This window comes from Typopeltis vanoorti, chromosome 17 (assembly GCF_054136105.1).
Source record: "Typopeltis vanoorti isolate ZY-2024b chromosome 17, IOZ_Tvanoo_1.0, whole genome shotgun sequence".
NCBI lineage: Eukaryota > Metazoa > Arthropoda > Arachnida > Uropygi > Thelyphonidae > Typopeltis > Typopeltis vanoorti.
The window spans coordinates 33,418,984-33,441,282 of NC_143565.1; the positions used below are offsets into that span (position 1 = coordinate 33,418,984).

The window sequence follows — 22,299 nt, forward strand, 5'->3', positions numbered from 1 at the left end:
GTGATCAGGGTGAGTGATCATGCAGTCTTGATCTGGGAGATTGCCAGACATGGAATTTTCAGTCAAGGAGTACATGTGGAATTACAAGAATATTGTACATATTGTAGTATTGCAGCATTACCTAAAGATAAATAACTCCTGGTATCATTCTTTTTATCCATCTCCAAAGTAGATAACCAAGACAAATCATATCCTTCTTTACTTGGATCATTGCATTTCTTTCTCCCTTCTGGCAGAAAGACATCAGAAGAATCTTGAAAAACCTGATACCAAAAAGGCTTCTCATCATGATGGAATCCCACCAGTTGTGCTCAAGATATGAGGTAGGTTACAAATGTTTTTGCATCATTTTAAAACACTATGCATGACAGATAGCACCATCTATGGGGGAGCTTAGTAATACTAGTTTCAACTCTCTACCTTCGTCATTCAGTTGGAGGCACTCGTTTGACTAACATGTGGCATACCAAGTGGCTGTAACGTTAAAAATTGAGTACCACGCTGTGATAAAGTTTTTCACCAAAGAGGGGCTTTCTCCAAGTGCTATCAAATAGCGATTAGATGGTATTGTGTTTGTGGGGAAAGCTTCTCCTTCATATTCCACCATGAAGAAATGGGCTAAACAATTTTGCCTAGGAAGAGAGTATCGAAGATGATCCTTGTGATAGTCAGTCTGAGGAAGTGATAATTGAAGAAAATGTCTCTCTTGTTGAGGAGGAACTGCTCCATGATGGACATACAACTGAAGCTCAAAGAAAGCTCAGCAAGGTTGGGCTTTCAATAACAGCCATCATTTGCATGATTCATGAGAAGCTTCACATGATGAAGATCAGCGCAAGGTAAGTGCCCTGACTTCTCTCTTCAATTCAGGAGCATCGTGTGACCTGTTCCTGCAAGTTTTTAGAGCTTTGCCAAGGGAATCAGAGAGAAGTGCTGGAATCCATTGTCACCTGGGATGAAACCATGGTCCTTGATTATGATCCTCTTTCCAAAAGGGAATCCATGGAGTGGTGCAAATCAGGCGAAGCACCAACGAGAAAACCCAAGGTCACTCAGTCCACTAAGAAGATCATGGCAACAATCTTTTGGGATTGCTGGGGAATTCTCTTGATTGAGTACTCTTGTAACCATCTACAAGGGTAAAGGGGATGCACAAGACTGTAAAAATTACAGAGGAATAAAGTTGATCTCCCACACAATGAAAATCCTAGAAAGGGTTCTTGATGGTAGATTGAGGAAGGAGCTGGAGATTGCAAAGGAACAATTTGGCTTCATGCCTGGTAGATCAACAACAGATGCTATCTTTGGGTTACGTCAGATGATGGAAAAGTATCGAGAGAAACAAAGGGAGCTACATCTGGCATTTATTGATCTGGAGAAAGCTTATGATAGAGTGCCAAGGCAAGAAGTCTGGAGGTGTCTGAGGGAGAAGAAGGTGCCGGAGAAATATTTCAGGTTGGTGCGGGAAATGTACAGAAATGTGAAGACAAGTGTTCGGACCTGTCTGGGACAGACAGAAAGTTTTCAAGTAACAGTTGGCTTGCATCAAGGGTCAGCATTAAGTCCGTTTCTGTTTAATATTGTGATGGAGGTGGTAACAGAGGAGGTGAGAGAAGATGCGCCTTGGACAATGTTGTATGCAGATGACATCTTGCTGTGTGTAGATTCAAGAGAAGAAGCAGGAACTAAACTGGAAAGATGGAGAAAAGTACTGGAAGAGAGAGGTATGAGACTGAGCAGAAGTAAGACAGAGTATATGTGTTGCACAGTGGGCGGCAGGCAGGAGACAGATCTGGAGCTGGAAGGAAATGTCATCAGGAAGGTGAGAGACTTTAGATACTTAGGTTCAACAGTGGAAGAAGATGGAGGAGCTGAGAAGGAAGTGGGATGCAGGATACAACCAGGTTGGAGGAACTGGAGGGAGATGGCTGGAGTGTTATGCGATAAGAGGGTGCCGATCAATCTGAAAGGCAAAATCTATAGGACAGTAGTGAGGCCAGCTATGACATATGCTATAGAAACTGTGGCCCTGAGGAAAAATAACATCAGCAAGATGGAAGTAGCAGAGATGAGAATGCTTAGGTGGATGTGCGGTGTGACCAGAAAGGATCGTCTGAGAAATGACTATGTCAGGGGAACAGTGAAAGTTATGAACTTAGGAGCGAAAATACAGGAGGCAAGGTTGAGATGGTTTGGTCATGTGATGAGGAGGGAGGACGAATATGTGGGAAGAAGGGTCATGCAGATGGATGTGCAAGGAAGGCAGAAGCATGGGCAGCCAAAGAAGAGATGGAGGGAGCTGGTAGAAGAGGACTTGAGGATGAAGAACTTGGATGTGGTGACAGCCCAAGATAGGAAGGTGTGGAGGAGACTCATTATCAACAGTGACCCCACTTAAGTGGGAGAAGCTGCAGAAGAAGAAGAAGAAATGTTAATTGAAAAATGTGAAAAGTATGTTGAAAAGTGACATAGTTGTTTTCTTTCTATTACCTCTAAGAGTTACAAGGAGAATACAACATAGTTATACACTATGTTGTATTCTCCTGTGTTGTACCCAGCTGGCATCCATCATAGAAGCAAGCCCATATACAGTGAATTCCAAAAAAAAGGTGTCTACATTCAAACTATTGACCTATTGCTCTGACCTCAGTGTATATAAAGTAATGGAGCAGGCCATTGCTAGTCTGCTTCTGCATCCGTATTGGTGATCATTTAATCAATGATCACCAATATGAATGTCACTAATCCTGATCCACAGCATGTTTCACCTATATTACCTGCTCTGGACATATGCCATGGAAAAGTGTGAAAAAACCTGTGCTGTTGCACTTAATATTTCCTTCTCTCTTTGCAGTTGGATTACTACTTTTCTCTCAGGTTGTTCACTTCATGTAATGGTGGAAGATGTTCTTTCTCTCTCTCTCTCTTTTCAGATTTTCCTAATAATGCAGGTATACCTCAGGGTTCTGGCATTTTACCAACACCTCTTTCTCATACACCATCTCTCACTGACCTCAAACCCTGTGCCCTGCTAATGATAACAGATTCTACTCATCCTGCTCATAACAAAAATTTTGCAGTGCACAGGCATCTCATGCTTCAATGTCATCTACAGTATGCCCTAACCCTGATCTCTACACCATCCAGTGGAAAAAAAAAAAAAAAAAAAAAAAAAAAAAAAAAAAAAAAAATAGTCACCTTCAGTGCCAAAACAGTTTATATTTTTGTTTTTCTCACAAAAAAAAAAAAAACCTCTTAGTTCTTCTCCCCTTATCTTTGACAATGCTCAAATAAACATTCGAGATCATATCTCTCTCTTCTTGGACTGACCTATTCCAGCCTTTCCTGACATAATCATATCACCTCTGTCTATAGCATCCCTCATCCTCAAGAAAACTTGGCATTGTCTTTTGCTCAGGACGTTACTTTTCATGTGGCCAGTTACTCTGCAAATCTCAAATCTGGTCAATCTTGGAATTCTGCTCTCACATTTTGGGTAGTGCGCCTAAACCTCTAGTTCTCAGTTCTGTTCATAAGAGACCAGTTTAGTTGCTTAAGAACTCCCTCTCTCTCACAGACTCTTCAGTCACTTTCCTCAGCAACAAGAGCAACAGCTACCCAACATCCTTCTACAGTTGAAGTGCTGTTTTACCCAAGCAGCTATTCCCAGTCACATTTTATTCCATCTATATTTAGTCTGTGAACAGCCTTCCCTATGAAGTGTTTTCTCAACTAGAGGAATGCCATTTGATTACTCTGCTCTTATTTCATTTATTTGCTATAGGCCTTATGTGTGTGAGTGATATGTATATATATAAAAGAGGGTGATAATTATGTCATTCTGATGCCAGCTTGGATCAGTGCCATCGCATAAGATTCTACAGGAAAAAAAGATAGTACCAGTGCATAGGAGATAATTAAAAAAAGAAAGATAATAAAAAATAAACAACTAGAGGAATGCCATTTGATTACTCTGCTCTTAACCCCAGCCCACATATTTCATTTATTTGCTATAGGCCTTATGTGTGTGAGTGATATGTATATATATAAAAGAGGGTGATGATTATGCCATTATGATGCCAGCTTGGATCAGTGCCATCGCATAAGATTCTACAGGAAAAAAAGATGGTACCAGTGCATAGGAAATAATTAAGTGTTTGAAAGGAGATAGTTAAGTGGTATACCCGAAGTCAGGAAGATAAATCAGGTAAGAGTTAGATGGTTACATAGTATCATTACATGGCATTTGGCGAAAAAAGTTGTGGAAGGTATACGAAGGTGATCAGCAAACTCATGAGCAGTACAAGGCACAGGTAAGAAGGGTGACAAAGATAATGATAGGAGATTTGCTGAGCAGATCAAAGTAAATCCCAAAGAGCTCTTTCTCTTTATAGTAAGTAAAAGGAAGAACAAGTGTGAAAGGATAACTTAACAAATTCTGATAGCAGGGAGGTAACAGAAGCAGATAAAATAGTTACTGAGTGAACATTTTGCAATGGTGTACCATCCAGGTGGGGAGATATTGCATTGTCTGGTGTGATATGAGAATAGAGGGATGAATTTGGAGGTGCTTAGAATGTTACAAAACTTAATGCAAATAAGGCCATAGGATTAGTTCCTCTTTTAAGAAAACATGAAAGGCAGACCTCTGACTAAGTTATTTATAGGTCTTAACTCTGGTAAGTTACAAAAGAAGTGGAAAGATTCAAAATTGTTTTGTTGCATAAAGGAGGTTCGAAACCAGAGGTAATATTACAGACCATTCAGTAGGAGTGGTGGTTAAAGCAGTGGAGAAATTGGTAAAAGGCAAAATTCGGGAATGAGTAGACAGAAAAATGTTACTCTTTATGGTGACATGTTTTGTGAAAGATTTGTCCTGCCTAAGTAATTTGCTTACCTTCAGCAAATGATTCAATGTGCAGGCTGTGTACAAGAAATGGATGCAAGTTTTTAGATGTGTGAAGTGTGTTTGCTAGCCAAAAAGATTTGTATATATGAGGGATAGTCTGCACTTGAATTCATTTGGCATCAGGAGCTTGGAAAAATTACTTATTGGAATGAGACCTAATGTAGAGAGTCAGGGAAACTAGATCATCAAGGGAGGAATGTGGAAAATGTGGAAGAAAGTTCAGTTATGGTATGCAAATACGATAAAGATATGAATGGCTTTGAACATGATTATGCATCTGGAGAAGGGTGGGCCAGTGGGGGAAGCGGATCCTTGGATGAGTTAAGTTCTTTAATTTTGGAGGAGGTTTAAAGGTGGCATTAAGGTTGTATTTCTGTCATCTTTATACCACATACTTATTTTTATTTATTTATTTTTCACTAGAGGTCAGGCCAGTAGAATAACCATTGATAAAATCATTGGTTCTTTGGCATACTGTTTGAAATGTAATGTAGCTTGTCTCTCTCTCTCTCTCTCTGTGTGTGTGTGTGTGTACTCTAGATGATGACCTTAATATGAAGGTTGAAACGGTCGGGAAATTAAAATAATTATTTCTAACATGGTTGTAGTCTCCATAATTTGTCTGAAATGAATTTCTTTCTGACATGTCTAATGCTGTCTGTGCCGTTAGCCTAGTGGCTATGCGCTTTGCAACCATATGCCTGGGGAAGGAGTGTCCTAGATTTAATTCTCGTCGATGACGCGAGGAGCTTAAGGATCTTTCTCAGCCATAGCCAAGTTAGCCAGTCTTGGGTGTGGACAGCAGGGTTTTTTCCACCAGTTTATCTGGGGTTTTTCTATCCTGCAATCAGGCAAACCGGTCCCATGAACACACAGGTTACAGTCATAGGCTATAGTACGGCAATTTCCCTAGATGGTGGCATATATAGCTACCCCCAAACAGCCGTAAGGCTAAATACTATCAATCAATGTCTAATGCTATGCATTATGGGAGCGGTCCTAACCCTAACTAGTTTCGACCTTTATCTAGATCTCCTCAGTGGGAGTTAGACCCCAAGAAGATATAGAGGTTAAATCAGTGTAGAAGTTGCATATTTTCCATTTATAAGTAGTAAAATGGTATATCATGTATGTCATATTTTTAAAATCCTCTGTATCAAAAATAGTTGTAGAATTTTTTTTTTTTTTTTACTTGGTTATCAAATAAATTTTAATCGACAAATTATATTATTTTTATTTATTCTACCCAAGCGCAAGCAAAGTTTGCACTTGAAATATCTTCCCATCTAGGCTACTTGTGTATAGAGGCAAAACACTTCATATCAGGGTTTTGAATGTTCATATTGGTATGTATTATGGGAAGGATCACTATCTAGGCTGGTTTTGATTTTAATTGAGGTCTCCTCAATAAAGGTTGCAATTTTCTACAACCATCTTTGGTTCAGAGTGGCTTAAATAAAAAAACTCAGAAATCGTTAATGAAAAATATGACTTTTCCATTGATTTAACCTCAGTATCTTACTGGATTAGCTCCCATTAAGGATACTTCAGTTAAAGTCAAAACTGATCTGGATAGTGATCATAATGTATACATCAGAAAGGAAATGCACTTGGCATTATGGGTTACTAAGCTTTTGCTTAGATATAGGATTAAAACAAGAATATAATTTCTTGTCTATTTATAATTTACTTGATAAAAACCAAGCAAAAACTTTCTACAAGGTTATCAACTCTTTTGCCCGAGCTTACTATTATGGATTTTATTAGTTGTCTTCTGTGACAGGTTCCTTTGGACTTAAGCCATTTAAAGGTTTGGAGAGATCATTCTTGACATTTTTAGGACATATGATTGGGTCTGGCATGGAGACCTTCTTATCAAGCTTCTCTCTTATGGTTTGCATTTATTCAAGCAAGCTTTTTTTTTTTTTTTTTTTGCTTGGTTACCAAGTAAATTATATTCTTGTTTTAATCCTATACTTAAGCACAAGCTTAGTATCCTATAATCTATAGTCATTCATTGTATGTCATAGTTTCCTCTCTTCAGATTTCTTTGTCAGTGTAGCCTATGGCTCTGTGATTTCACCATGCTCATGGACGAGCACGGTGAAATCACTCGTATATATTCATGATCTTCTCTCACTGACCTGAAGTTCTTTCCATAGATTTGCTGAGGACAGTCTCCATTGGACAAGCCTTGCAGTGCTCAAATAATTCAGGCTTCAAGATTTTCTGTAACAGTGCTTTTGCTTTGTGTGATCTCTATACCATTCCCTAGTGAAGTGAATGTCATTGCTACCAAAAGTGTTGCTTTTTTTTTTTTTTGTAAGAAAGAAGTTACTTCTGATGTTTCTTCTTGAACTGACTTGTATCCCTAGTCTTTTTTGCAATACATCGCATTGCAATTAATAAAGAAAGGGCCATACATTCATTTTGGTGACGTAAATTATACAGAAATAAGGGATATTAAAGATCCAAGATTATTAAAGTCAAATATATGTAGAAATGATGAAAGTTTTGTAATTTTGACATTTCATACATTTCTCTGATGGATTTCTTTAGTATTGAATGAGAGTTTTTGCTCACTTAAGGCCTGGTCTCTGAAGAGAACCACCAATTCGAAACAGCTTTCAGGCCAGTGAAACCTTTATCAAATGGACTAATAAATGGTGAATATATAGATGCTTGGATTGTGGTCATGTTTTTTTAAGTAGTGCAAGCTAAGGCAACTCTGATGCCGAGAAGTATATTCTCATAAGCTTTCTGGTCAAAATTATGAAACATTAATAATTTCTGCATACATTTGGCTTTGAAATAATGTTGGATCTTTAATATCCATTATGTCTATATGCACCACATCGCATCTGTAGTCTCCTTAGCCTCCAAAAAAAGCTTGTTGTCCTCTTCCATTCAAGACCATTCTTCTCACTTGTATGCAATTCTGAACATTATATAAATCCTTTAAATCTTAGAATACTGTTTTCACATGTAGGATAGCACTCCCAGAAATTTCCTAAGGATGCTTGCTGCTGTTAGAAAAAGACATTCTGCTTGCTTACTTATAGATGTTCTGTTTCTGCACCATATCTTTTTATAGGTATTTTCATTGGTGTTGTTCTGTTGAATTGCCACAATTCCTCCACTTTCTCTAAACATGTAAAAAATAAACATCTATATACAGTTTAGCTTCAAACTTTTCAAAATTCTGCTGTTTAGGATGATCTTCCATATACATTTTCCTTAAAAACTTCAACTTCAGCTGTTCAAGAAACACATCAGATTTTTTTTCACTGGTCACATAATATCACTGTTACGTTACAGGTTTTCAATCTCATATGAAGTCTCTCTCTCTCACATACACACATTACCCAAGATCCCATGGAATCAAAGACTCATCTAGGAGATCCTTTTATCATACTATGCTTTAAACACGCTCAAATTCTCTGCAGACACCACAGAGGCATTCCAGTCATTCACAACTCTGCCTCTCACTCTCCTACTCACACCCTCTTTATACAATTTCCGGGATGACCTCTGGTTCTCCCCCCTATTTCCCATTATTTTATGTAGAACTTCTCCACTTCTCCAACATTAATCCTATAACAACCCCTTACCAACTTATAGGTCTCTATCATATCTCCCCCTCTTCCTCCTGTCCACCAGACTCTGCAAATTACATCTTCTCAATCTTTCTTCATACTCGACATTCCAGAGGTCAGAAACTACCTTAGTCAGTTGCCTTTGGACCTTTTCCAACATCTCTTCATCCTTCTGAAAACCAGGTGACCAAATCTGGGCACAATGGTCCATGTGTGGCCTAATCAAAGCCTTATACAACGGAACAAGAATCTCCCTACTTCTTCTACACATCAGTGTCCTCTGCATCATTCCCAGAAGTCTTTGTGTTGTCTTCACAATTTTGGCTGTGTCCCCTAAATTTCAGATCCTTATCTACTGTCATCCCCAGATCTCTTCTTTCCTCCACCTCTAACAATATATCCTAACCAAGTATAAATTCTGCATCCCATCTTTGTTTTCCAAATTTTAAAACCATACAATTTGCAAACATTGAACTCGCATCCCCATTTCCGCATCCAATAACTCAATTTATTCAAGTCCTCTTGTAAGGCCACAACATCTTCAATAGTCTTCATGGTTCATCCCAACTTTGCATCATCTGCAAACAACTGAATATCTCCAGCCAAATCTTCACCAATATCATTAATATACAAGTTAAACAGTAATGGCCCTAAAACTGATCCCTGAGGCACTCCACTAGTGACTTTCCTTTTCCTGGATATCGCTCCCCCATACACAACTTGCTGATACCTATCAGATAGCTAGTCTCCAATCCAATGCACTAATCTAACCAACCCCATCTGCTCTAGTTTGACTATCAGTTTATCATGAGGTACTCTATCAAAAGCCTTTGCGAAATCTAAATATATTACTGTGTATCCCTCTCCTTTGTCCAAGGAATCCATCACCTTATTATATAAAACATGACCTCCTTTAGCAAATCCATGCTATCCATCAAAGATAATACCATTGTTGTCAACCCACTTCTGGATCCTATATCACCAGCTTCTCCAACAACTTACCCACAACACCTGGCACACAGATAGGCCTGTAATTTGATGCCTGAGTTCTATCACCTCTCTTATGAAGTGGCACAATCTTGCCTTCCTTCCACTCCTTAGGATCTTGACCCACTGCAAGACTCATATTAAAAAAATATGTCAAGGCAGGTGTCAACTCTCTGGCACATTCCTTCAGATTAATACATGGTGATATATTATCAAGTCCCACAGCCTTATTAACATCTAGTTTGCTCAACTCCCCATACACCTCTTACTCACTTATAGTCAGTCTCTTCTCCCCATCATCAGCTGCTCTCGATCTCTCCATGAAGTCACATTCACAAGATTGAAAGACCTTTATGACCATTTCCCCCAATCATTGTCATCCTTCCATAATCATTCTTTTTTTTTGCTGGCTACATATCAAAAGAACTCCTTAGGATTCATTTTTGCTTCATTAGACAACTGCTGCTCATACCTCACTTTTGCTTCCCTTACCAACCAAGTCACTCACCTTGCCTGGTCTTTGTAATCCTCATTGAATTGGTTATTATCACTTCTCTTATGCTACCTCTACTCTTTTTCTCTGTATTGCATGCTTAATCTATTTATTCATCCATTTCACATCTACCCTATTTAACCCCCTGACCCTTGGAAAATATTTAGACATTGTTTCTACTAGATAGTTCTTGAAAATCCCCCAAGCTACATTGATCTCTTTTTCAGCTAACTCCTCATCCTATGCAACACCCGCAATCTGTCTCCTGAGCTCTTCATAATCACCCCCCTCCTTGTAGTTCCACATATACCCTTTTCTCACAGAGGTTCTCACACTGCTGGCAACCACCCAGGTAACTGGGTGGTTGCCAGCAGTGTGAGAACCTCTTTGTGGACCCTCAATCCTCGTGTGCCCTCTTTATGGACCCTCAATCCTCGTGTGCCCTCTGTTATATACTGTCTGAGCTAGTTGTCCCTCAAAAACTCAAGAGACTCATTTTCTTTACTTCCAGTTACTATCTCATCATTCCAGTTTATATTGGCATAATTAAAATCGTCCATGATGATCGCCCCTTTTCTTATTTGTGTGGCTAATTTGATAATACATTTCATAGTCACTATAGTAACAACATCTGACTAAAGTATTTCATTCTATTCACTTCTATCTCACACCATACTGCTTCAAAACCACTTGCACTATTTCCCTCTTGCATGTCCTTTGTATGGACATAACTCTGTCTCTATCATCAATAGAGACCGAAATACACAAAATACATGAAACATACCATACCCTTCCATCTCTATTCCTGTCAGGATGTCATTTTCATCTATCCATGTCTCACTTATTCCAACAATTTTTGGGTGAACAGACTCAATTAATGCAACCATTTCATCCCTTGTTTCTTACAGTTCTAGCATTTGTATACAAAAACAACAGCTCATTACCGGATCTACAACTAGTTCCACTGATTCCACTCATTCAATGTGATTTCTCTATGCTCAGCTGGAGCCATTTCCCTTTCTGCTTATTCATTTTAGAACCCTCTTCAATTCCAACTATTTCCTCTTGATCCCAGGTCATCCCATTCCTTTATTGTCTACACATGCGTTCACATCCTCTTGGAGCATCCACCTTTCTCACGCTTTATTCCTCTGTCCACCCTGAGCCTCCCCGTTTCCCTGTCCATCTTGCACACCCATTCTCCCTTTCTCTATACTCATGCCACTCACTTCCTCATTCATAACCATCTCTTCAATCTCTCCTATCTTACTCTCCCACATCGCTTCCCACTTGATCAAATTCATTCTCTGTACTCACTTCTCTACCATCCAGAGCAGTCTCTCCAAGCAACTCACACCAAAAACACTCAAATGCAGTCCATCACTCTTATATAGTTCACTTCAAACTCATTCCACACATTAACAAACTGCACTCCTTTCTCCTCACACATTTCAGCTAACATATCATTCATAAACCTTGCTCTTTGCCTCATCTCACCACTGTTCTCTTTTATCTAAGCAACCTCCTGATATCCAATCTGATGTGCTCTTTGTTCTCAGTCAAATCATTCATACCTATTAAAACCACGACTCTTTTGCTCGCTTCCTTCTCAAATCCAATGCCTCAATCACTCTCTACTTATTCTACTGCCAGGAAAACATACCTTGTGCATCTTCTTGTCCAGCACACCTTTAATAATTGAGTCGCCATACAATGGGTCTTTTGTTACCTCTTTTATACCAACATGATTTGTTTTAATCATTTTCGCTCTCCCATACATTTCCCAAATTTTCTTAACTTCATTCCGCATCCATTTCATTTCTTGCCTCATCCTAACCAACTCAATTTTTGAATCTTGCGTCACATTTTCTCTGTCATTCATTCTTTCGAATTTTTGAACTCTCATACTCTGTTTCATACTTTACTATCTACCAATAATTATACAGACACCCCTGTTATTTGAAGGGATGGAACAATTGAGGTTTGTTAATAACATAAAGCCAGTTTACAGATTGTAGGAAGCAGAAGCAGGATTTCATTGTAGCTGTTGAATACAGGTAGTATGAAAACACAACATGAATTCAATGACTTCGAGAGGTTTCATTGTGGGCTGTCACATTGGTGGCATGTCCATATGTGCTATTGCCACTCAACTGGAGCATCCAAAAATGGTTGGCAATGTGATCAACAAATGGAGATGTTCTGGCATCACTAGTGCAGGAAAACACCCAGGACACTGCCAAAAATGACTGACAGGGGCAGAAGGTGGAATGCAAAAACTGGCTACAATCAGCAAGACCATCCATGATGATTTCCAGAGTGCTATTAACACCATGGTGAGCACTAATATTGTACTGGGTTTCCATGGAAAGCAGCGGCACACAAGCCGAACATCACAACACCGAACAAGGCAGCTCGTCTGGCCTGGTACAAAGAGCGTGTTAACTGAACAGTTGACCAGTGGAAAAGTACTCTGAAGCAATGAATCAAAGTTCACCTGTTTCCACTCTGAAGGCAGGGTGTGGATGTGGAGGCTGCCTGGTGAACACTTTTTACCACAAGTGTGTTGTAAAGTAAAGTTTGTTGTTGTTGGTGGTGGAGTAATGATGTGGGGGTTGCATTCGGCTGGTTTGGAGTGGGATCACTGGTCATTGTCCATAGTTCTATGAAGGCAGCTCAGTACCTTGATATTCTGGATAATCAGGTACTGCCTACACTGTGAAGTTTTTATGGAATGGATCCGTGTTACTATCAAGATGACAATGCTTCATGCCACCAAGCTGCAGCTGTTATGGAATGGTATGAAGTGATGGGTGTTAAGCCACTGCCCTGGTCTGCACAGAGTCCTATCCTCAATCTGAACACGTATGGGATGAATTGGAGCAGCGACAGAAGTCCAGAGCAGCATGTCTTCGAACTGTTGCTGAATTCAGCTGCTTTGATGGGGAAATGGAGAGAAATTCCACCTGATGTCTGCTGCTCATTGGTGGAACCCCCCCCCCCACCAAAAAAAAAGGGCGCAGGAGGTGATCAAAGCCAAAGGTGGACGACATGATATTAGGGTTTGTCTGCTGGTATGAATTGTAAATTGCTAAAGTGTCTGGATAATTATTGGTAGATAGTGTGTGTATGTGTGTGTATGTTTGAATGGCATTCAAATGAATGAACCTTTAGTTAACCAACTGTTGAATGTGTTAGTGTGTCAGTTCACTTTTGGTATTTGCTGCACATGTATTTGTACCTTCAGTTATCCAATCTTTCAATTATCCTACTGGCAAGTTGCTCTCTCGCTTTGGTTGGATAATTGAGAGATTAATGGTAGATCTTTGAGCTTTCCTAACTCTGCCAGTAATAGTAAACAGGACTGTGGTATTAGTGATAAAATACTACCAAAACTGTCTCTCAGTTATTTCATTTCTGAAATAGAAATGAATCATTTAGAGGAAGTTTTTGATGCTTTATCATCTAAATTGTCAGGTGTGCACAGATGTAAAAGATAGTAAATAAAAGTAGAATGATTTTTGTCTCCCATCCTTGAAATGTTATAAATTTATAGTACATCAGTACATAGGTAGACTAAGGATTGTTAAAAATTCTTTTTGTTATTTTTTTATTTATTTTTTACATAGAAACCCTGAAACCTTGCTTTAGAAACCAAAAATTGAATTTTTTTCACGTTACTTCATTCTCCCAGTAAGTAGAATGTGGTGGTTTCATACCACATGATGAAATTCATATCCCAGTTAAAGACCGTCACAAACATCATCATGTCCATGGTGGAACTCAAATCCACAGCTTGTTTGTTAGAGAGCAAATATGCTGACCATGCAGCCATCCAGGCTGTCAGCCTTGACACCTTGACAGAAAACCTTGACAGCCATCCAGGCTGTCAAGATTTTCTGCAAAAAATTTGAAAAAATGGTTTCTTTTATGTAACTCAATAAAAAATAATAATAATAGAGCTATGTTTGGAAGAGTTTTTACTGTATTTCACATATGTAATGTTATATATAATAGAATATATTATATATGAGTATAATAATTTTGTTCCATGTATTAGTTATATAGTACAACATTTATACTTTATTTCACAGCAACAGAATACACCAAACAGTATGTTTAAATATAGTAAACAATATGTTTATAGAACACAATTTTCAATTTATGCAATTAATTTGCTGACAAAAAATACTATTGGAGGTGAAGTTTGGCAGATAACATAGTGAAAGTAGTAGTGTCGTTGTGTGTAGTTGAGGATTAAGTAGAGGAGATGCATAGAGTAGAGTGCCTTCCCATGGTGAGTCCTTAGATCCTTGGAGGTGTCATGTAAAAATAATAATTTAGCATTGAATTCCTAATAAAATCTGCTCATGGATAAGTTTATATATAGTATTAAATACTCATAAATATCCTTAGAATGAACTCTTGGATATATATAATATTGTTTGGACACCTTTCATGGCAAAATGAAACTGCAGAAATACCATTCTAAATACATCTTTCCTGTTACTGTTACATACAGGGTGATCAGAATTCAAGTATCCCTGTTTTTAATGCCTTGTGCTATCCAGTGATCCAAATGTTGTGAAACTTTGCAGGAGTACATTGCACATCATGCAGAATATCTGAGAGGAAAAAAAAATTGTGGTTCCAAGATTTACCACCAGAGAGAGCATTGTAAATACCAAATGAATGGAATTTGCATATCAAGCAACTTAGCAGGTTCCAGGAGGTTAAAAAGATGGACACACTGGACTTTTCCCATCATTCTGGTGATGGCACTAATCTTGTTCCAATGTGCTTTTCTTTGCGAAACAGTACTACCTAAACAATTACAATACTGTTGCTGCATTTTGTGAATTTCGTTACTTGAACAAACGTCGACAAGGTCCACTATCTCCATGTGCTCTTCGACAAATGATCAGTTGGTTTTAAGAAATGGGAGGAGTTAGACCTGGCAGAGGTCTGAAACCAGTCAGTTCACAATAAGCAAATGAAGTTGCTACTGCCACTGTGGAGTAGGCCATGAATAAGAGTGTTGGTTCCTTCAGTGCACATACTTTATCAAGACATGTGGATGCGCCTTACAGAACCGTCTGGAAAATTTCCAGCTAACCCTGACACAGGAGTTGTACCCACAGTACTTTGAAAGTTGACTGACATTCGCTTTAACATTCCTTGCTGAAGTAGAGTTGGATGCTGTGTGGCTGTGGATTTTATGGGAAGATGTGGTTCACTTTCACCTGAATGGAGTGGAAATCTACTACGCAAAACTCACATGCAATCCAACAGATTCTTTTGAATTCATCTAAAGTTACTGTTTGGTGCAGGTTTACAGCTTCATTTATCATTGAACTATTCTGCTTAAACAATTTTTTTGTGCCACAGCTACAGCAGCACCTGTCTATGGATTCAGTCATTTTCATGCTGGATGAGGTCCTCCATGCAATCTGTACAGGAGGTTCTTTGAGAACATTTCAGGGAAGCTGGAGTGATTGGCCATGTGTTTTCCACTGCATGGCTGCTTCATTCACCTGATCTGACCCCTGTGACTTCTGAACTCTGGGAATTTCTCAAAGAGAGGGTTTATGGGGATCATCCTGATCAGTGCTGTCAAGTTATCAGCATAACTTGCCAGCACTGAAAGACAGCATAACGCAGCATGTGCACAACATCAGTCCTAACCATCTGCATTCTGCCCTTGAACACGCTGTGCAAATTTGTGGAATACTGGGAAGGGCAGTGCATCGAACAGTACAGCCTGGGAATACATAATGGAAGTGAATAAAAATGTGTTATTTATGCTGGTGTTGCTTTTCTCCTTCTCTAACACACAGACAGACAGACAGAAAAATTACTACATTTGGTACATGATGCTGCACCCATGGTTGTGAATTTCTTCGAACTATTTCCCTCATATTGCTTCTGCATGGTGCACAATGCATTCCTGCAAAGTTGCACAGCATTTAGATTACTGATTTGTGCTCCACAACTCTTTAACACTTTGAGTCCTGGACCTACTGGGACTTAAAGAAGCCTGTGTTCTGACCATTTTTAGCTCGATTTAAAAAAATTACTGTTCAGTATTTCTATGGAATATCCAAATAATTATTTTTTGTCTTTTAGTTAGCATCTTTGACAACTAATTGGAACAAAAATTTTAGTTATACATGTGATATGGGCTCCAGGAATGGGTTGCATGAAATCAACGTTTTTGAAAAAAATAAAAAGTTAATTTTTTATTAGTTTCTATTTATATTTACTTCTTTAGTGTTCAAAACTCAAAAAATTCAGTCAAAATATTTCTTAGCTGCTACATAAATAATGAAAATTATAAAGAAGTAAATTTATATACTAATAAAATTTATGTATGTTATTATCCAAATTTTATTAGTATATCGTAACGCCTGCCCATACGCGTTACGATATACTAATTATATATATAGTTATATAGATAATTATAGTGATGTATCATTGTACATCACTATAATTATCCACTATTGGCCACAAAAGTCGAGTGATAAATTATTGAATTAGGCCATTCAGTTTTTTAAATGCCATGACCTCACGTGCAATTGCTAATACGACTCACTGGACGGCCTCGAATTTGGTTACCCCTTGTTCGAAGTTCTGCGTCACTGTTGCTTGACTCGGAGCTCACATTTATGGGGAAATCTGCTTCCTCTTGTTCTGGATCACTGCCTGCCCAGTCATCTAATTCAGATCCTTCATTTTTGAGTATTTCCTCGAGCATTTGTTCTAATTCACATTCACTCAGGAACTGTTTTACACCCCTGCTTTGGCCACCACTGGATCCTGGGCTGCCCATGATGACAGAGAAATTCAAACTGATCTCTTAGGTCACAAGCAGAGAGTCGTGAATCTCTTATGTTGTTTAGGTTGGAGTTATGACGGTGCGATGTAATATAAGCATGAACACGTGATCTTACGTGATGCAGCCTATGGGCAGGCGTTACAATATACTAATATAAATTCCCTTTTTTTATTGATAAAAGTGTCAACCATGCTCATGGATAATGAAGCTGAAGGTTCAAATTTAACTGCAGTACAGTCTGATAATGATTTTCAAGCATATATTATTATTTTCGGAATTTTTATATATATATATATATATATATATATATATATATATATATATAAAAGCCTTTTAAATATAGCCAAACATATGCATGTGAATGTATAAACACACACAACTTTCTGAACAATGCAACGTGCAGTTAGAAATATTTTAAAATAACATTGGTCTCTTCTATAACTATATAATAATTGTCACCTTTGTTAATCTTACTGCTTTGTCTACTAGTTTGTATGTTTACACCTGAAGAAATCCTGTGAATTAAGATGAAACATATTATTTAAAATAAATGTTATAATCTTATTCAGGTGTATGATTGTGGAGATTACGGCTATGAGATTTCAGGTGAAATCTCATATTTTCGAAGCAAACACTTATTATCATGTCAAAAAATAATGGGAATCATGTCAAAAAAAAATGGTTAACTTTTATTTAGTCTTTGGTTAGTATAGTTGTGTATTTCAACTAAGTTCAAGTATTCTGAGAGAAAAGATGTTTTTTATTATTATTATCAACAATTTCTTATACTTTCTTAGATAATGGCATTCTTTCGAGGATTTTTAGAAAATATTCGAGTTGGATTTTCTGGACCTGGTCCTTTTACTGTAGTAGAAGCAAATCCTGATGATTATGTCAAATGCCAAGTCTTATATAGGGAGGAAGGTTTATTCTTATATGAGTCTGAAGATACATTGCCTCAGTTTGAAATCGTAGCACATGTAGCCATCACTCAAAATGTTTCAACTGTATTCAGGTAATTTTTAAAATTCTGGTATTACTTAAAATCCTATCACATTTTATGCTGCTTCAGATTATTAAGATGAAAATCTTAATACTTAATAAAATCTCAACAAGGAGTTTCATGATTAATATAAGATTAATGTGAGCAGTAATGGATAAATGATTGTTTATTAATAGTGCAGAATTGAGAGTGATATTTCGGTGTATCAGTGTTATCCCTCTTGAAAGAGTAGTATTATTATCTGTGCAAGCTAGAAAAGATGCTATCTCATGTTTAATATGGAATGCTGTTCCATGGGGAAAATGTCATCATCATCATCATGCATATCAAGAATTTAGCCCTAGCGTGGCCTGTTCCGGCCTTAGAAGTCATCGTTGAATCGTTTAAGAGGACGTCCTGGTTTTCTTTTTCCTAATGGCTCTTGTACTTTAAGGCTTGTTTTGGTAATCTTTCTATTTTCATTCTTTGAACGTGTTCCATCCATTTATGTTTATATTTTTAAAATTTTTCTATTACTGATTCTTGATTTAATTCATTCATAATTTCTTTGTTTCTTTTGTGATCAAATAGAGTATACTTTGCAGTTTTTCTCATAAACTTCATTTCTGCTGTTATTAATCTTCGTTTGTCTTTTTGTTTTATTGTCCAGATTTCACTTCCATACAATAAGACTGGTAGGGCTAATGTATTGTATACTTTTAGTCTGGTTTCTTTTTGGACTTGGTTTGGTTTAAATATAGAGTTAATTACACCTGTTATTTTTAAATATTTTGCAACGTTTAGGTTTATATCTTTTTCATTTTCATATGTGATCATACATCCTAGGTAGTTAAATGAATTCACCTGTTCTAAGATCTTGTTATCTATTACTATTTTAGTTCTTACTGGATCTTGTCCTTTAAAGGCCATCGTTTTTGATTTTTCTGTTGATATTATCATACTATAATCTTTGGCTATCTCATTTAGATCTAAAATTGCTTTCTGTAAGTTAAATTCAGAATTTGTAATTATTATTTGGTCATCGGCAAAAAAGGAGAGTGTTTAAGTTCACAGTAAGAGAAAGTTTAATACCTTTGATGGAAATTTTTATTCCATTTTATTGTGATTTCATTAATATTAAAGAGAGTTGCTGAGAGGGGGCATCCCTGTTGGATCCCTTGGTTTATCTCTCTCGTATATGATAGCTCATGATTTAATCTTATTTGTATTTGATTATTTTCATATATACTTATGATAGCTTTTAGGATATTATTTGGTATTTGTTTTTATTTTAATATGTTAAATAAAATGCTTCTTTTAACTTTGTCAAATGCTTTTTCAAAATCAATAAATGCAATATGTGTTTCTAAATTGTATTCTCTTCTTTTCTCTATTATTAATTTTAGGCAATATGAGCAATAATGGATAAATGGGGATATCTGATTGTTTATTAATAGTGCAGAATTGAGAGTGATATTTCTGTGTATCAGTGTTATCCCTCTTGAAAGAGTAGTATTATTATCTGTGCAAGCTAGAAAAGATGCTATCTCATGTTTAATATGGAATGTTTAATATGGAGGCGAAAAATGTGCATCAGCAAATTAGCATGAGGCTGGTTTAAGTTATTATGGAGAAATTCAACTCTGGGGATATAAATTGGGAGGAGGAAGGATCACATGGCAGGAGGGAAATGAAGCTTATTCACCTAATAAGAGATAATAATTATTAGTATTACTACTCCCAGACCTCATGCAGTCAAAAAAACTCATCTGGGAGGTCCTTTTAGCACACACACAGCCTATCATACCATGTCTTAAACACTTTCAAACTCCTTGCAGATGCCACACTCTCGGGCAAAGCATTCCAATCATTTTCAACTCTGCATGAAAAAAAACCTGCTTCTCACTCCACTACTCACAGCCTCTTTATACAGTTTCCAGGGATGACCTCTGGTTCTCCCTCGATCTCCCACTATTTTCTGTAGAACTTCTCCAGCATTGTGTTGTGTCCTGAATAATCAAAAATTGGGACAAAAGATTATTTTATTCAAGAACAACTATCTTTAATTGTAGACAGAGAATGTTTTTCTTTGGCAAGGAAATAAAAATGTACATTATAACTTTGAGGCAAAACTAAAGAAATGTTTAGCATAAGAAATGTGAGACTTAACCCGTTTGTACAGAGTCAAATAGAGGAATTTATGTAAGATTATAATTTAACTAGAGTATTCCATTCTGTGTATTGTATGAAAGCAAGTTGAGTGTAAGCTAAAGTCCAAGGGTCACACTTTAGCCATCCAGTATAACATATGGCCTAAGGGAAAGAGAAATTATAAGGAAAGCGAAGCGAGAACGCATTCTTGGAAGAATCCACGCGCATGTGGATGAGTGCCGTGCGGTAAAAAATGTAGCTAAGCGTGAGAATCTCCGAGAAAAAAAGGGGAAGAATATAAGGGTCAAGCTCCCCGCACATGGGGCTTTTTTGGTTCCTGTTTCCTGCGCTCGTGGACATTGGCTTGCACTCTCCGCCAACGTGAAGATTCCAGGTCAGCCGTAGAAGTCACGAGAGGCCTGTCGATATTTGCAAGGCAAGGCTAGCTATCTCTTCATAACAGAGTAGCTAAGCCATATCGAGTGACTAGTAATCCAGATGTGTGCCTGCGGTACCAGAGAAAGTCCAGAGCGGCACATCGCCTTATCGACTCAGGAACCAGGCTGTGCTGTTATCATATGTGATCTGGAGAATCGCAGAACAAAGGTGCCTTGATGTAATTGTACCTTGATAGAACAGAAAGTCATTCCATGGGATGGTAATGTAGAATGCTAAAGTATCTGATTTCCAATTAAAGATTTCAGTGAAACTCTATAGGTTAATTTGTGTATGGATATGCTGTAGAGAACTTTAGAGATTATCCCTGTTTGGCATTGACCTGTCCCTGTTTTGAAGAATGTCTCCCTAGAAGGGATCTGTATGTGAGATAACTGAGATATATTGTGAGATATGAGTAGTGATCAGAGAGTGGTTGAAGATAATGTTAAATTAAGCCAGAAGTTTGTATGTTTATAGAAAAACTCTGTGGATCTAGTTATTATGCATGTATTCTTGTGTTAGTAATGATATCAGAATTTTACTGGGAAAGTGATTAAGTTAACCATGTACTTTAATTTTCTCATGTATATCTTTTAAACCTAAATAAATATGTTTTACAGCATTCGCCTGAATCTAGCCTCTTATGAATTCAAATAGCCACTCATAAAATTATTATCGAACCTAGCGGGAAAGATATATGAATATAGTTTGATTTTCCAGACCACGACTGCATGCAAAGACAAAGTGAATTGAGATTAGTTGAATTAGTGTTAGAAAGTTCATCACTGTGTAAACTCTGAGAGAGCCACCTTGGATAAGAGTCTCATCTAACCTATGTATTGGCTGGCACAGCAAAATATAAATTCGTCAGTATTTAATGGGCAGACTGTCTCAGAGGTTATATCTTAAGGCCTTGTCCCATACTTAGACAAAGCCCTTATAAATGAAAGAATTACACGTGACTAAACTTAAGAGTGGCCTGAATTTTAGTTTGTTTAAGGATAGGAGAGTGATAGCTGATTTGCCAGATTTATTGGAAAACTATTATAGAAGCTAGAAGGGAAATAACTGTGTATGAGTGAGTAGTGAAACATACAAATATATATATATATATATATATATATATAATAAAGAGGAAGTAAAGGCATTATAACATAATAAATTTAGTTTATTTAGTTTAATCCTTTATCCAAGTGTGAGCAAACAAAGTTTGCGCCTGAAAGTATCTTCAGGACTGGGTTAAGGTGGTACACACCAGGGCAACTCGTTGCAAAGGTGGAACAAGCTACCAACACTCCTATCTCAGTATCTCCTATAATGCAAAACACATCTCCTTGCGGATATGTCTAATGTTATGCATTAAGGGAAGGGCCACTACCCAGACTAGTTTCAACCTTTATTGAGGTCTCTTCAGTGGGAGCCAGGCCCAAGTGGAGATATCAGGCAGAAGCATTAGCAGGTCATCTCTACCTATAGGAATTGCCAGTTGGTGTGCCACCCTTTTTTAATAATTTACTCTGGATTTAGAGAAAGATGTTGAAAGTTTATTTTTCACTTGGTTAGAGTATAATAAATTTAGTTTAATCCTTTATCCAAGTGTGAGCAAACAAAGTTTGCGCCTGAAAGTATCTTCAGGACTGGGTTAAGGTGGTACACACCAGGGCAACTCGTTGCAAAGGTGGAACAAGCTACCAACTTCAGGCGCAAACTTTGTTTGCTCACACTTGGATAAAGGATTAAACTAAATTTATTATACTCTAACCAAGTGAAAAATAAACTTTCAACATCTTTCTCTAAATCCAGAGTAAATTATTAAAAAAGGGTGGCACACCAACTGGCAATTCCTATAGGTAGAGATGACCTGCTAATGCTTCTGCCTGATATCTCCACTTGGGCCTGGCTCCCACT

The 22,299-nt window shown here is 37.6% G+C and overlaps 1 protein-coding gene across 2 annotated transcripts in view; it reads left to right on the top strand.

The window, feature by feature from the left end:
• The window catches only part of iPLA2-VIA (calcium-independent phospholipase A2 VIA), a 369,611-nt gene that overhangs the window by 29,726 nt on the left and 317,586 nt on the right, over positions 1–22,299 (top strand). For both annotated transcript variants that reach the window (XM_090407696.1, XM_090407695.1), the window contains exon 2: positions 17,618–17,835. In XM_090407696.1, coding sequence (XP_090263822.1) covers positions 17,621–17,835 — 215 coding nt within the window. In that variant the 5' untranslated portion in view covers positions 17,618–17,620. The remainder of the gene's footprint in view (positions 1–17,617; positions 17,836–22,299) is intronic.